Below are 13,136 nucleotides of genomic sequence, written 5' to 3'. Positions count from 1 at the left end.
AGAAATGAGTTATAGGCTACTCTTCTATTTGGAGATGGTTTCTTCAGACTGCGATGTGATTGTAAAATGAAGTTTATTGGTTTAACAGACCCTTTTTTTCATCCCTGTTGGATAATGACAAAATTTTCAAATTAAAATTTAAAGAACAATCTGAATTTCAGTGACTGTTTTGTGTTTTATTTTGTTTGGATTTTTTTTATTATTATTATTATTATTATGTTTGACTTCATACCGTCTATGCTTCATACACATCACTTATTCATTTATTTTCAAAGTCATCTTCCATGTGTGCATTTGTTTGTGTTTGTTTTTCCAAAAGTAAAAAAAAATAAATATTTATTTAGACAACTTCATCTATGGTTAGATAACATTAACGTTAATCAACCACCTTTAACGCAAATATAATGACACACACACCCAATATGGAAGTTTTTTTCCGCCACTGAAAAAAAAAAAAAAAGGTAATTGTAACTTTTTATCTCACAATTTAAACTTTTATTTCTCAGAATTGTGTGATGTGGAGTCGCAATTGTGTGTTATGAAGTCAGAATTGTGAGATATATACTTGCAATTCTGACCTATAACCTTCTATAACCTATCTCAAGTCAGCAATTCTGACTTTTTCTTGCAATTCTGACTTTTTCTCAGAACTGTAAGATGAATGTACAATTGTGAGAGAAAAAGTTGCAATTACCTCATTTTTTTTATTCAGTGGCAGAAACAAGCTTTCATTGTTTAATTATAGAATTGCATGTATGGAGTTGTTTTTTAACATACGTTCTTATTGGCGAATTCTCACAGGGTCAAAGTTCATCAAAAATCTGCTGCGAATGGGAACGTCAGAAGAAAACGTTCACCCTCACGGGAAATTCACTAGCATTCTTCACAATGAAATGATTGGATTTAACCGGTGGAAAGTTGCTGAACATTGGTATGTAACTGCATCTTAAAGATCCACCGATAATAATAATACGAATTTAGTTACCAGTTCCATTTTACGAACATTCTCGTTTATGAACATTTCGCGCCAAATCCGACCCGCCCCTCAATATATTGTGATTTAACTATTGGATGAAAAAAAAAACATGTTTTTCTTTAATCTCTTCATAATGTAGCCACCCAGCAATGCTAACAACCACTCAGAACACAGAAATAGCCCGTATTAGAGCTCTGAAGCACACGTCTGGGAATTCGACCTGAGGTCAGATCTCCTTCAGCTCTATAGTTCACACCGAACACCGAGCCTGTTGTTGATACTTCTGTGAGATGATTACTTTGGAGACAGACCAGAGACAGATAGAGTGGCGTCTGTGGTCCTTTCATTAACTTTATTTCATGATGTTACACGCAGCTCCCAGTTATTATGGTCTCACTACATTCCTATCAAGGCTTATTTTCTCGCTGAGTTATCCAAATCCAGTTCGACCTAAACGTCTGCCCGGCACATCTTACATCTGACTCATGTTTCTTGAAGCCTACAAGTTCATGCCCTTATCCTAACTGTGAATACGAAATGCCTGACATATTTTTGCTCTGTCATTTTTTTTTTCTTTTTTCTGTCTGGGTTATTGTGGGCTTTTTCACAGTTCCTTACTTAAGTTACTTAAGGATCACAGTGCCAGCTGAGGGCCACTTATATCTGCTGTCGAAATGCTACATCTGACCTTCGGTTTACAGCAGTGTTGCAGATTCAGAAAAACTATTAGCACTGAATCCATTTTATCTATTGATTTTGTGTTTGCTCATTCATACTATAATCTCGAGGGGTGTGATTTGCCCGTGAATTTGCATTTGCCCACAGCTAAGAGGCTAAAACCAATTTCCCCAAACTACCTTGGTGAGTTCACATGGATTTAATTTAATTCAAAATAAATCAGATTAGATGGTTAGCAATAGCAACGCGATACTCAACTGCCCTCTAGTGTCGCAGATGGGAAATTAAGGGTGTGCCTCATTCTAACCGAGCAGGATATTATATCTATTCCAATATCTTTCGTATGCAACTGCAGTTGCAACTACCCATCTTTTTTTTTCACAGTTTGTCAATGATTCCCTGCCGAATGATTGATTACTCAGCAATTGCGGCAACCAGGGCATTTTCTTTAGCACGAGACAAAGCGACTCAGAACACAGCTGATACGTTCCATTTCGGTGACGTCGACATGAATCGCTATTATTGTGGCTTTGACATAATTAATTGCATTCTTTTGTTATCTGTGCTGCATTCACACTGTAAAATTGTTTTAGTTTAAATGTACTGAATTTTGACTTTTTCTGTTGTATTTTAGACTCTTAAATAAGTTGTGTCCTTAAAATAATTGTTTAAAAAAATTTGTTCCTGGTGTATTCGTGTTTGAATTAGTCTAGTGTTCCTCATGTATCCCATGGCAACCGCACAGGATGTAGGAGGAGGAGCTGTAATTAAATTCTCAGTCTTGTGATTGGCTGAAACAGGTGTTCTGAGGTTTCGTAATGAATGATGACTGAAGTATGCATGTGTTCATTATCTGATCCACATAATAACCAGAGTGTTTTGGAAATGTCTATGAAGTTTTTTCTCTTTGCAGCATCAGTTTTATGCATGTTGATGTTTGATTGGGGGGAATTAAATGAAAGGAGTTGGTTCTTTGTTCCTTTTGTGTTACAAACTGTCTCACTCTTCCCCCCTCAGTCCAACAGCCAGCAGACAGTAGCTAATGCAGCAACTCTTTTGAGCGGTAGCCTGTTGTTGTTATGGAAACTGGGCTCTCGAGCTATATTATTGTGAGGGCAGAACAGAATGTGTCTCCAATGAGCGACTCTCCACCAAATTGTTCCACTGGCCAACATACTCAGCAAAATCGGCAAAAAGAGGAACGTATGAGAAAAAATATATTGGCTTTTATTGCTTGAGAGAATAGATAATTAGGCTATGTGTTGCTGTAGACCTTATTCAGAGCAGCGTCATGGTGAGTAATGAAAGCGAGGCTGTTTTCAAAGCCGTCCGCTAAAAAAAAGCTATGCAGCTCTTAGATAACCTATACTTTTCTACACCTCTTGTTGGAGTTTTTGTGTCTACTGAAATCTCTTGGAAAGATAATTTTGCTGTTTTTCGTCAGCACAATCTAAAAACACAGTAGAAACCAACTGAAGCGACTTCCCTCCATCAAAGATGGCGCTGCCACTCGTGGAAATACAGCTCGAAAAAATAGCTATCAGAATAGTTAAATTCTCAAACGGATGAGGGCCCTTGAGATGTGGTCCTTTAAAATGGATTAGCAAGGATAACTCACCCAAAATCGAATTACTTACTCGTTGTTGTTCTAAGTCCGTAAGACTTTCGTTCATCTTCGGAACACAGATGAAGAGGTTTTTTTTTTTTTTTATAAAATATGAGCGTTTTCTGTTACTCCATTGTCAGCTGCTACTTTCAAAAAGTTCAAAAGAGATCTAAAAACGAATCCATATGAACTGAGTGGTTTAATCCAAATTTTCTGAAGAGACACAATCGCTTTATACGGTGAACAGATTGAATTTAGTCTTATATTCACATATAAGCATTCATCAGCGAACATAAGCAGAAGATCAACCGAACATTCTTGATACATGAGAACAAACATTAGTTCTTGCTGAAGCTCAAACGTGCTGCGTAACACGAGAATGAACCTCATTGGTTCTTGCTGAAGCTCAAACTTGCTGCGTAACACGAGAATTAACTTTATTGGTTCTTGCTGAAGCTCAAACGTGCTGCGTAACACGAGAATGAACCTCATTGGTTCTTGCTGAAGCTCAAACGTGCTGCGTAACACGAGAATGAACCTCATTGGTTCTTGCTGAAGCTCAAACGTGCTGCGTAACACGAGAATGAACCTCATTGGTTCTTCGCACACAACAAGCAAACATGTTTTAGCCTCCATTTACGCAACTGATGTGTGAGTAGATCAATGTTTATACAGTATATGAATAAAAGCCTACATTCAATCTGTTCACCATATAAAGCTATCAAGTCTCTTCAGAAAATAAATTTGCAACTAAACTGCTTCGTTAGTTTGACCATCTCTAATGAACTTTTTGAAGCATCTAAGTGGTAATGTAGATCGTTAGAAAATAGTTCAGATTTCATCAAGAGGATCTTCATTTGTGTTCTGAAGATGAACAAAGTCTTAAGATTAAATGAGTCGTGTGAGCCGTAAGTAAGTGCAGTCCGATTCCCAGACTAATGAGTCGCATCTTTTCAGTGATTAAAACACAACGCTAACAGTGGGTCCCGATGAACGACTGACTCTTATGAGCCAGTTCATTGTAGCTTCTCAAAACCTGTGAGTATCAGATGGTTCAGTTTCTGAACTGCGGGATTATTATTTTTGTAGCGTAAATTCGTCCAACTCAAACTCTTAACCAAGAAATGTTACCCCCGGTTTCACAGACAAGGCTAAAGCTATAGTCCCAGGCTAAATAGCATGCTTGAACCATTTTAAGTGAAAGCAACTTGCACTGGCATATCTTAAAATATGTCAGTGTGATTGTTTTGTCCCAAGATGCACTATTATTGAACTAAGGCGTAATTCTGACTTAATCTAAATTAATCTAAACTGTCTTAAAGATGAGATTTCAATCATAGTTATTGGCAGATTGTAAATGTCAATTTTTGTAAATGACAGCATGTAGAAGTAAATTAATTAGACATTGAATTTTGTTATAACCAGTGGTAGGCTATTTTATAAAATAAATAACAAAAATCTGCTAATTTATTTATTAACTATTAATTTAATACACAGTTTTTGTCATATGTGCTATATAGAGGACCAATTTATTTTTATTGCAAAAAAAACCAAAGGCGTACAATTTCTCCCAAATATTTATACCTCAAAATGACTGAAATGGAAATGGCATTTTATACAATTCTTACAAGTTTCGCGATACGTAACACACCGGCTAATCTGACACGTGTGCATAAGAACAGCTCAGACATAAGAACACAAGTGCTCGTGCACTCATAACGCAAGTCATGTAAAGAGTGTATTCGTCGCGTGGTGCTGAAAGGACAGCGCCCTTAACTTTAACCTGCATGGGCGTGGCGCTTCAACTATCAACAGAGCAACGACTCTTCCGAAGAAAAAAACAAACTAAAAACACTCAAAATCATTATTAATTCTATGACTAAACCTAACATACATTTTTCCTCATTTACCACATCACACGCGTGTTCACCAAACAAACGGTGTGAACGCTAACAATGGTAAGCTACCACACAATGAGCGTTAAGTGACAAGTCATCCGGGGAAAGAGCCCTCAGATATGGACACATTACATCTTTAACCCTCAAAAAACCGCATCGCTTCCGCCTTTCCTCCTCTCGTCTCGTCTCTTCAGCAGAGCGTCACCTCATCCTCCGTCGTTCTCACGTCTACTGTACGGTAACATTCCTTGATTTTTCTCTAACTGTATCTTCGCGATATAATGTTCGATGTGTTGCGTTAAATAACATGACACACCATAATGTGCATGGTTTACAGTTATTTGAATACACTCTACATGTTTTGCATTGTTCAACAGAATGTTCAAGATGAGTAGGCATCTTTTCTAAAGGGATTTTTTTTTAAGTGTGTGCTAGTTGCGATCAATTGCATGTTATTTGCAGGGCTGTGGATAATGCTAATCATTGTTTTGACAACTCATCAGTCAAATAGCCTGAAGAAATGCTAATGAAGTTTCTATCATTTTTTTTTATTTATTTAATTACTGATATTTAACGCAGTGGGTTTTTATTTTATTCTTAGAAGATTCTTATTTGGGAAAAAAAAACATCCATTAGGATTCTTTTAGGATTTATAGGAACCTCCTCACCTCACATGTGATGCTGTTTCTCACCTCCCAATGGGAAAAAAAAACTAACATTTAGTGTCCACAGAGCAACCTCCTGCTCGCTAACCGGAGGTTTACATGCCTTTGCATCCATCTGACAGTATCAGAGAGAAATGTCTGCTGTCGGAGATGTGCCTTCGTTCTTCCAGAACATGGGAAGCTCCAGCCCCAACCAGCCACGGCAGAAATTCTGTGGCATGTTCTGCCCGGTGGAGGGTTCGTCCGACAACAAGACGCTGGACTTTGACTCGCTGTCCTCAGGGAAAGGTCGGGTGATCGAGAGGCAGAATGATATCTCCAAACCACAAAAAGTGGAGATCAGAAGAAGTGCCGGGAAAGAGAATCTGCAGAACCTGAAGGATGAGGTAAGAGCTGCAGGGATTGTGCATGTGGGGGAATCAGTCTGATTATATCATGCATTCAGATCAACCATTTTATTTATATAGGTCTACCTAGATATGACAAATGTTTCCATATTTTAGCTAATAAGGTAAGATGGTTCTGTAGAATCCAATTAATTATGAATACTGTTTAAAATCATTAAGACAATTGAAATATGTTTTTAAATTCAACACCCTAGTGATTTGTGAATGGTTTCTTTATGATTTTTGATACAGATCTACTAATTTGCAGTCCATATGTGAACTTATAGCACGGTGCAGGGATGACCAATGATCAAAACCCGAAAGACTAATTTGTTGCTGGTTCCAGCTCAAGAGTTTTCTGTGGGTTTTTATAATGGGTGTTTTCGGTTTAGGAGTAAAATAAAGTCTGTGGCAAACATTAGGCTAATTGATACTTTTTGCTCCACAACGTTTGGACGTTTTACTGTACTGTGTACATTATACACACCCATATTGGTTGTGACATCATCCCCTGCACCACAGTCGCGTTCCAGGAGTAAAAACTCAAGTCATTTTCTCCATATGGAAATTAATGTTCAACAATAACCTTTAGAGACAGCTTTACTCTGAGCTACGAGGTTGTTAATTGATAGTATTCGCTTCTGTTGAAGCCGTCACCCACATTATTTAAACGTAGTTTTAAAAGAATCGTGTTTAACAACAGAATTCATGGTGAAAAACTACATTACCCATGATGCTGTACAGAAAATTACACCAATCTGTGAGTTGAAACAAGTAAAATGTGCCGCTATAGATCTCTTTAGCTCCGCCCATTCTCACTGCAAATGACACAATCAAGTTGGTCTCCCTAATATACACTATATATTTTGAATTATAATATGCTGTTCACAATATCTCGTAGGATTGTAGTTCTTTCCTTAACTTTTTTATTTTTGTCTGATTTTCAAATACTTTTTTGCGTCAAAAGAAAATGTGTAATGTTGTGATTCACCTCATAACTGGTTGGCTTGGTTCATGGCCTATAATGCTTTCAAGAAAACTTTATTTTTGTTTTAATCCCATGGGTGAATTGAATGGAAAAACCCTCCAGAACCAGCGTCTCTGAAAAAGTGGGTGGATTGCACCGTTGCTCTCTATTACGCTGTTCTCTGGATTGGAATACTTGATTGTGATTGGTCAATTGCAGCATCCTGTTGTCAGATATTTTTGTATCTTTGAACACTATATTTGACATTTTCCCTGGCAACCAATCTCCTACACTGCTAATTTTATAATTTTAATGTCCATTGATTTACATATTTAGCAAGTAGTTATATGCAACATCATAAAATACATTCCTTCAGGATGATACAATATCTGATGGGTTTGATTTGCAGTCTGACTGTACAATATCCACTACTTATTTTTTAGGTTGTTCATGGGTGAATAAAACCTTGAGATCTATTTAGGCTTGAATATTTTCTTTTGTTCTCACAGTAAAAAATCAAGGATGCATACAACTTATGGGGTCAGTATAGAGCTTATCATGTAGCCCCGCCCCCTTTCCACTGCATGAAGGTAAGATCTTAGGGATGAGTGAATGATGCGCTCGTTTTAAATTTTCCCTGGACATCTGTAATGACGTCCACATCAAATGTCACAATGCTGATGATAACTTCTGTTGACTACAATAAGTAAATCCACTTAATCAGTTAACTAGCCGAAATATACAGAGAAATTGTAAATATCTCTGAATAATTGTTTATCTGGTGCAGAAGGTCTATACCTCGCAAAGCTTTGTGCATTTAGAAATAAAGTGCAGTCCTTCTAGCTATTTAACATTTTTAATAAGAAAATGTTCAACCCCTACAAATAAAGATGACTTTACAGTCCAGTTATAGTTCCCAAGAGCTCAATAATTCAAGTATGTGTGGGCCTTGGTATCTGGATGTGGTAACCATAGCTACAGATACAATGATGCTGAGCGATGATTGAAGTATGTCCCGATTGGGCTTTAAGAGCAATAACTTGGCAACTGTCAAAGCTTATGCTGTTTTCCTTCTTTATATTCAGAATTACCCACCTTATTCACATAAACCACGGAAGAGAAAACAGTAATGTTATTTCACTGAATGCGGTTACTGTTGTACATGACACTATCCAAAAAGCGCTATGTCACCCATACTGAACAGGAAGTTGTTCTATGTTTGGCAAGTGTGATTTAAAGCCACTCCCATGCTTTTTTCCCTCATGACAGGCCTGAATGACTGCAAAGATCAATAGCGTGTTTAAATGTACTGCATTGAGACCACAGTAGCCTGAAGGACCCGGATGTTGAGCTATAGACTTTGTGCACGTACACTAGATCACGAGATTTATGTTAAGAAGGCATTAAGTGTGGTGTGTATACAATGTTCTGAATTGCTTGAGCTAAAACTGCAATCATATCGTTTTGCTACTTCTGAGGCAATCACTTTTGTTTTATTTGATTACTGTGCACACAACTTTATTATCAAACCATTTATTTTCCAAGCATTTTTAAAAATAATATTCAAAAGTACAACATATTGATTAAAAAAAATCGTGAATGTTTGATACATGAATTGTCATTGAAGGGGGTTTGACATGAATAAAACAAGACTTTTTGTAAAATGGTCAAGAAATGTCGCACACACATACGCGCACGCAGTTATTTTTCTTCATAATTATGCCAATATTTCTCAATTTTTCTACAATAAATTCTACCTTCTAATATGATATTTATCATTTTTAGCCTATTGTCCGGACAGTTACACCACTTTTGGACTTTTAGTGTCATGAACATGAATTCTAAATCAGAAAATGATTTATATATATATATATATATATATATATATATATGTATGTGTGTAGCCTATGTATGTACACAATGTTCAGATGTATTATCCTTATCAATATTTTTTTTAATGAATTAATTAACTATAGTTAATGAATTGCCCCAGCAAAAAAAAAAAAGCATAATAAACTGCATAATCGTTAGCATACAATCATATTCATCATTTCTAAAAAAGGTTATTTTTTTTTCCATCAGTTTCGATCAGATTATGCAAAATACCATTGTCAAAAAAAAAAACAAAAAAAAAACACCATTGTCTGAAACACTGGTCACCCTCACTGGACTCAGAGGAGGAGCTGCCGGCTGTCCAGGGCGGGGTTGTGCGCATGCGCGCTGCTCTCCGCTGTGAAAATCTCTCGTTTTGTCTCAGACAGTCTGGGTGGACTTGGTGCATCAGTGGAGAGGAGATATTGGGCACAGGTCTTTTGTCCTTTCCAGCGCTTTTGCCTCATCCGTTCGCCTCCTAATTTCTCGAGGACTACAAACATTGTCCTAAACCAAGCCATTTCCCCTCCCAAACAGATCGTTGCATCCATTATTACAGTGATAACGGTTCATCAAAGGGAATAGAGCAGAACGAAGATGTCTGGCTATCAGGGCAAGAAGAATATTCCCCGCATAACCGTGAGTTATGGAATATCTTCTTTTAATTATTACAAAGCATAAAGCATGTTTAGAAATATTTAAAATCATGCGAGTAATGACTGTGTTTGTTTTGCAATGCTAATGAACGCTGATCCGAACTAAACGCAACGCTCGCGAACGCTGATCCCCTGCTCCGCTACATTATGTTAGGCTACGTTACTCAGGTGCTTAGCCGGTCAACTTTTGATTTTTTAAAAGCGAAATTCAGCTGTCAAAATCTATAACATAGCTCTTGAAGCTGTAGGCTACTGCAGAATTTCTAAGACTGGTTTTGTGATTCACACACCCCATCTACACGACGCTACTAAACAGAAACGTTCCCTTTATAATTAATGAAGCTGTTTGCGTCGTTAACTTTACTACACAGGCTGTTACAATGTGTAACAATCACAGCATCCCACAGCGTATCGAATAATTGCAAGGATCAAATCTGTATTTGACCAATGTGACTTTTACGCGAACAAAACGCACACAAACGTGTTTGAGGGAGCGGTACAGGATAATGGAAAAACGCATGGCAAACCGGGAGGAAATTATCATATTTCCTTCCTCTTGTAAAGTGGGCTTGATTTATTTTATAATAGGTGCATTTTGTGACCCATGTCTATGCATTTTTGCATTTGGAGAAGCCATACATTGAAATAATTGTCTGTAGAGTCACCAATAGAATAGACATTATCATGCCTCCCCAACCCTTTTGATTATAACATATATTTATGACATCGCAATATGCATAATTTGATCTGTCTTATTGTAAAATATGCCGCGAATAGCTATTTGGAGATGGTCGAATGGAGCTTACTCGGCTCAGCTGGTGGCGGGTGTGCCTTTGTTTCTTTTCAAAAGAAGCACTTTCAGCTGAGGTTTTGGGGGAGAGGTTTGGGACACCCTTTTAGATTCTCTTAGCTATGTTGAATGAGAAGTAGGTGGGCTGTGGTTTCCATCCAGCATGTTAGAGAAACCACATCCAGCTCTTACTTGGATCTAAGAGGTTGGAGAACAGCCAGTCAAGACTCCATCCTTATAGCATGTGCGGGATTGCATGCATGCAAAAAAAAAAAAAAAAAATGATTCAAATGCAGATAGGAATGCATTCAGATAAGGAACAAGGGGAAATGTTGCGAGAAGAATGTCCTGTCTGAAGCCTCATGGAGAGAAATGCTTGTGGAGTGGCCTAAAGCTGTCTGTGCCACACCCCTATATACAGTCTTTTAGTGTTGTGTCTATGGCACATCGGAAAGTATGGGAACAGATCTGTCGAGTGACAGACCGAGTCTCGGTTGGGATTTTACTTGTTGCGTCGGTTAACTGTAGTCACAGCTTGGCCCCATCAGTCATCACATCTTGTTTGTACTGTAGTGGAATTCATGTGCAGTCTCTCGACCCCAAATTTGCTCACTGCGGACCTCCCAAGCACACTGTGACATAAAACCTTGTGCATATTGTCTTCATAAAAGCTTCAGCACAATTGGGTGAATTGTTCTGGTGTAAGTTGTAGAGCGGATTTAAAAGCAGTTGAAATGGCCATGCAAATGACAGAGGCAAACCTTATTAGATCTGTTTCCTGTCATAAATAGCCACAGGCGTGGTTTGATGCCCACATATTTGACACACAGGCATATGTGATGTGGGCTGGCTGGAATGGTTGACGGGTGGGTCTGGGACTGGGAGGACCAGCTGCATTGGTCAGCTGCGCAGACAGGCGGAGGACTGACCTCTTCTTGTGCCTTATTAAAGATGGATGTTAGCTTTAATTCGCCACATGCCTGGTCACTTTTAGCCGTAGTTTTGAGGTCAGACATCAGAGTATTTGTATATTCATAAATTCATTGACCTGCAAACTCATTTATTTTCATTGTAATAACGTACTGGCGTTGTTACATAATCACATATTATTATGGATGGATTATAGTTCTGTTACATTGTTGTTTGCTGTTTGTAGATTTTTCAGCATCAGACCTACTGTAAAAGACAAAAATAAATAGTGTGAGTAAATATTTATATTCAATATTTGCTTCAATATTTATTCGTTTATTTACTAAAGATGAAAGTTTGATATTTACTAAATTATTTATAAATTCAATATAGAAATAAATATTACAGTAATATAGTTTTTTTAGTAAATAAATGTTTATTTAAAATAAAACTGTCAGCAAGTAAATGCATAAATATTTTTTTTTAAATAAGCCATCCATTTACAATAATTAATTTACTAAATAAAGATACTAGTTTATTGTAATATTTATTTATTTACTTTTTGCGTACTTGTTTAATTACAGAAAGATAAGACTTGTTTTAAATATTTTTAATAGTAGTTAAATAAATGACATTGGTAAAGGAAATAAATATTTATTACAATAAAAAAACATTTTAGTAAATAAATAGATGTTTTATATAAAATAAGACTATATGATCTGTATTTAGTAACTACGTAAGTACATAAGTAATGAATTTACAATATATTTCCATTTATTTACTAAATAAAGGTGATAGTTCTATTTTAAATATGTATGATGGTTCTGTAGTAATTAAATAATTTAGTTTAGTAAAGAAAACAAATACACATTTATTAAAATATAATATTTTTCTTTAGTAAATACATGCGCAAATATTTTAAAACAAAGCTATTATCTGTATTTAGTAAATCAAGAAATACATAAGTAAATAAGTATTGTATGAATAAACATGTATAAGAAATGTATAAAACAAATAAATTCTTATGTAAATAAATGCATAAGGAATTACATAGATATCACAAATAAGACTATATCATCTTTCTTGCATGTATAAATTTGGCAGTTGTTAAATCTTGCTAAATGCAGTGATCCTATTCATCTGGTTACCATGGCAACCGCAGCAGATCCAGTGCATCCCAGTGATCTGTCCCAGAATGCTCTGCTGTTGTGTCCCCAGCACAACACACAATCTCGACTCTGAGTCGTCCCTGCCAAATAACATACAGGATTTCTCATTTAAAATGACTTCAAAGGACGCAAACATGCAAGGCACACTTTCAGTTTTCTTTTAAAGAGGATCATTTGCGGATTAAGCTGGCAACTAGATTTTGACTCAACTAAATCTGTTTCTAAAGTGAGGGATGAAACTTCAAGTTAAACCCTGATACTGGAAGTCAATCAACTGACTAAATTAGTCGTCTTCTGGTCTAAAATATAATGTCCTTTATAGTTCATACCATACTTTAGGTGTTCATGTGACATTATAATGTTATGTTAGCATGTCTGTTCAAACTCACGTTATCATTTATGGCAAGCAGTGGTCATTATTATAAACATGCAGAGCAGAAGACTTCCTGTGAGCGTTCTCATGCACTAAATATCTAGCACTGTGACTCTGGAAAAGGTCCAAAACAAGCACCACTTCAGATCATAAAGTCCCTGTTTTTTCAGACTTCCTCTAATTAACATTAT

The 13,136-nt window shown here is 36.6% G+C and overlaps 1 protein-coding gene across 3 annotated transcripts in view; it reads left to right on the top strand.

Annotated features, from left to right (window-relative positions):
- Positions 1–807: 807 nt before the first annotated feature.
- Positions 808–13,136, top strand: part of dpysl2b (dihydropyrimidinase like 2b) — a 28,761-nt gene continuing 16,432 nt past the window's right edge. Inside the window, exons 1-2 of one of the 3 annotated variants that reach the window (XM_089126222.1) lie at positions 808–931; positions 5,946–6,209. In XM_089126222.1, the coding sequence (XP_088982348.1) occupies positions 5,958–6,209 (252 nt within the window). In that variant the 5' untranslated portion in view covers positions 808–931; positions 5,946–5,957. Of the gene's footprint in view, positions 932–5,307; positions 5,392–5,945; positions 6,210–9,416; positions 9,688–13,136 lie in introns of those variants that run through there. The other 2 variants (XM_039676746.2, XM_039676747.2) reach the window with 2 other exon arrangements.

Source organism: Pimephales promelas, chromosome 23 (assembly GCF_988280905.1).
Source record: "Pimephales promelas chromosome 23, fPimPro1.hap1.1, whole genome shotgun sequence".
NCBI lineage: Eukaryota > Metazoa > Chordata > Actinopteri > Cypriniformes > Leuciscidae > Pimephales > Pimephales promelas.
Note: the sequence above shows the minus strand (reverse complement) of the source record. Positions and strands in the feature narration are given on the sequence as shown.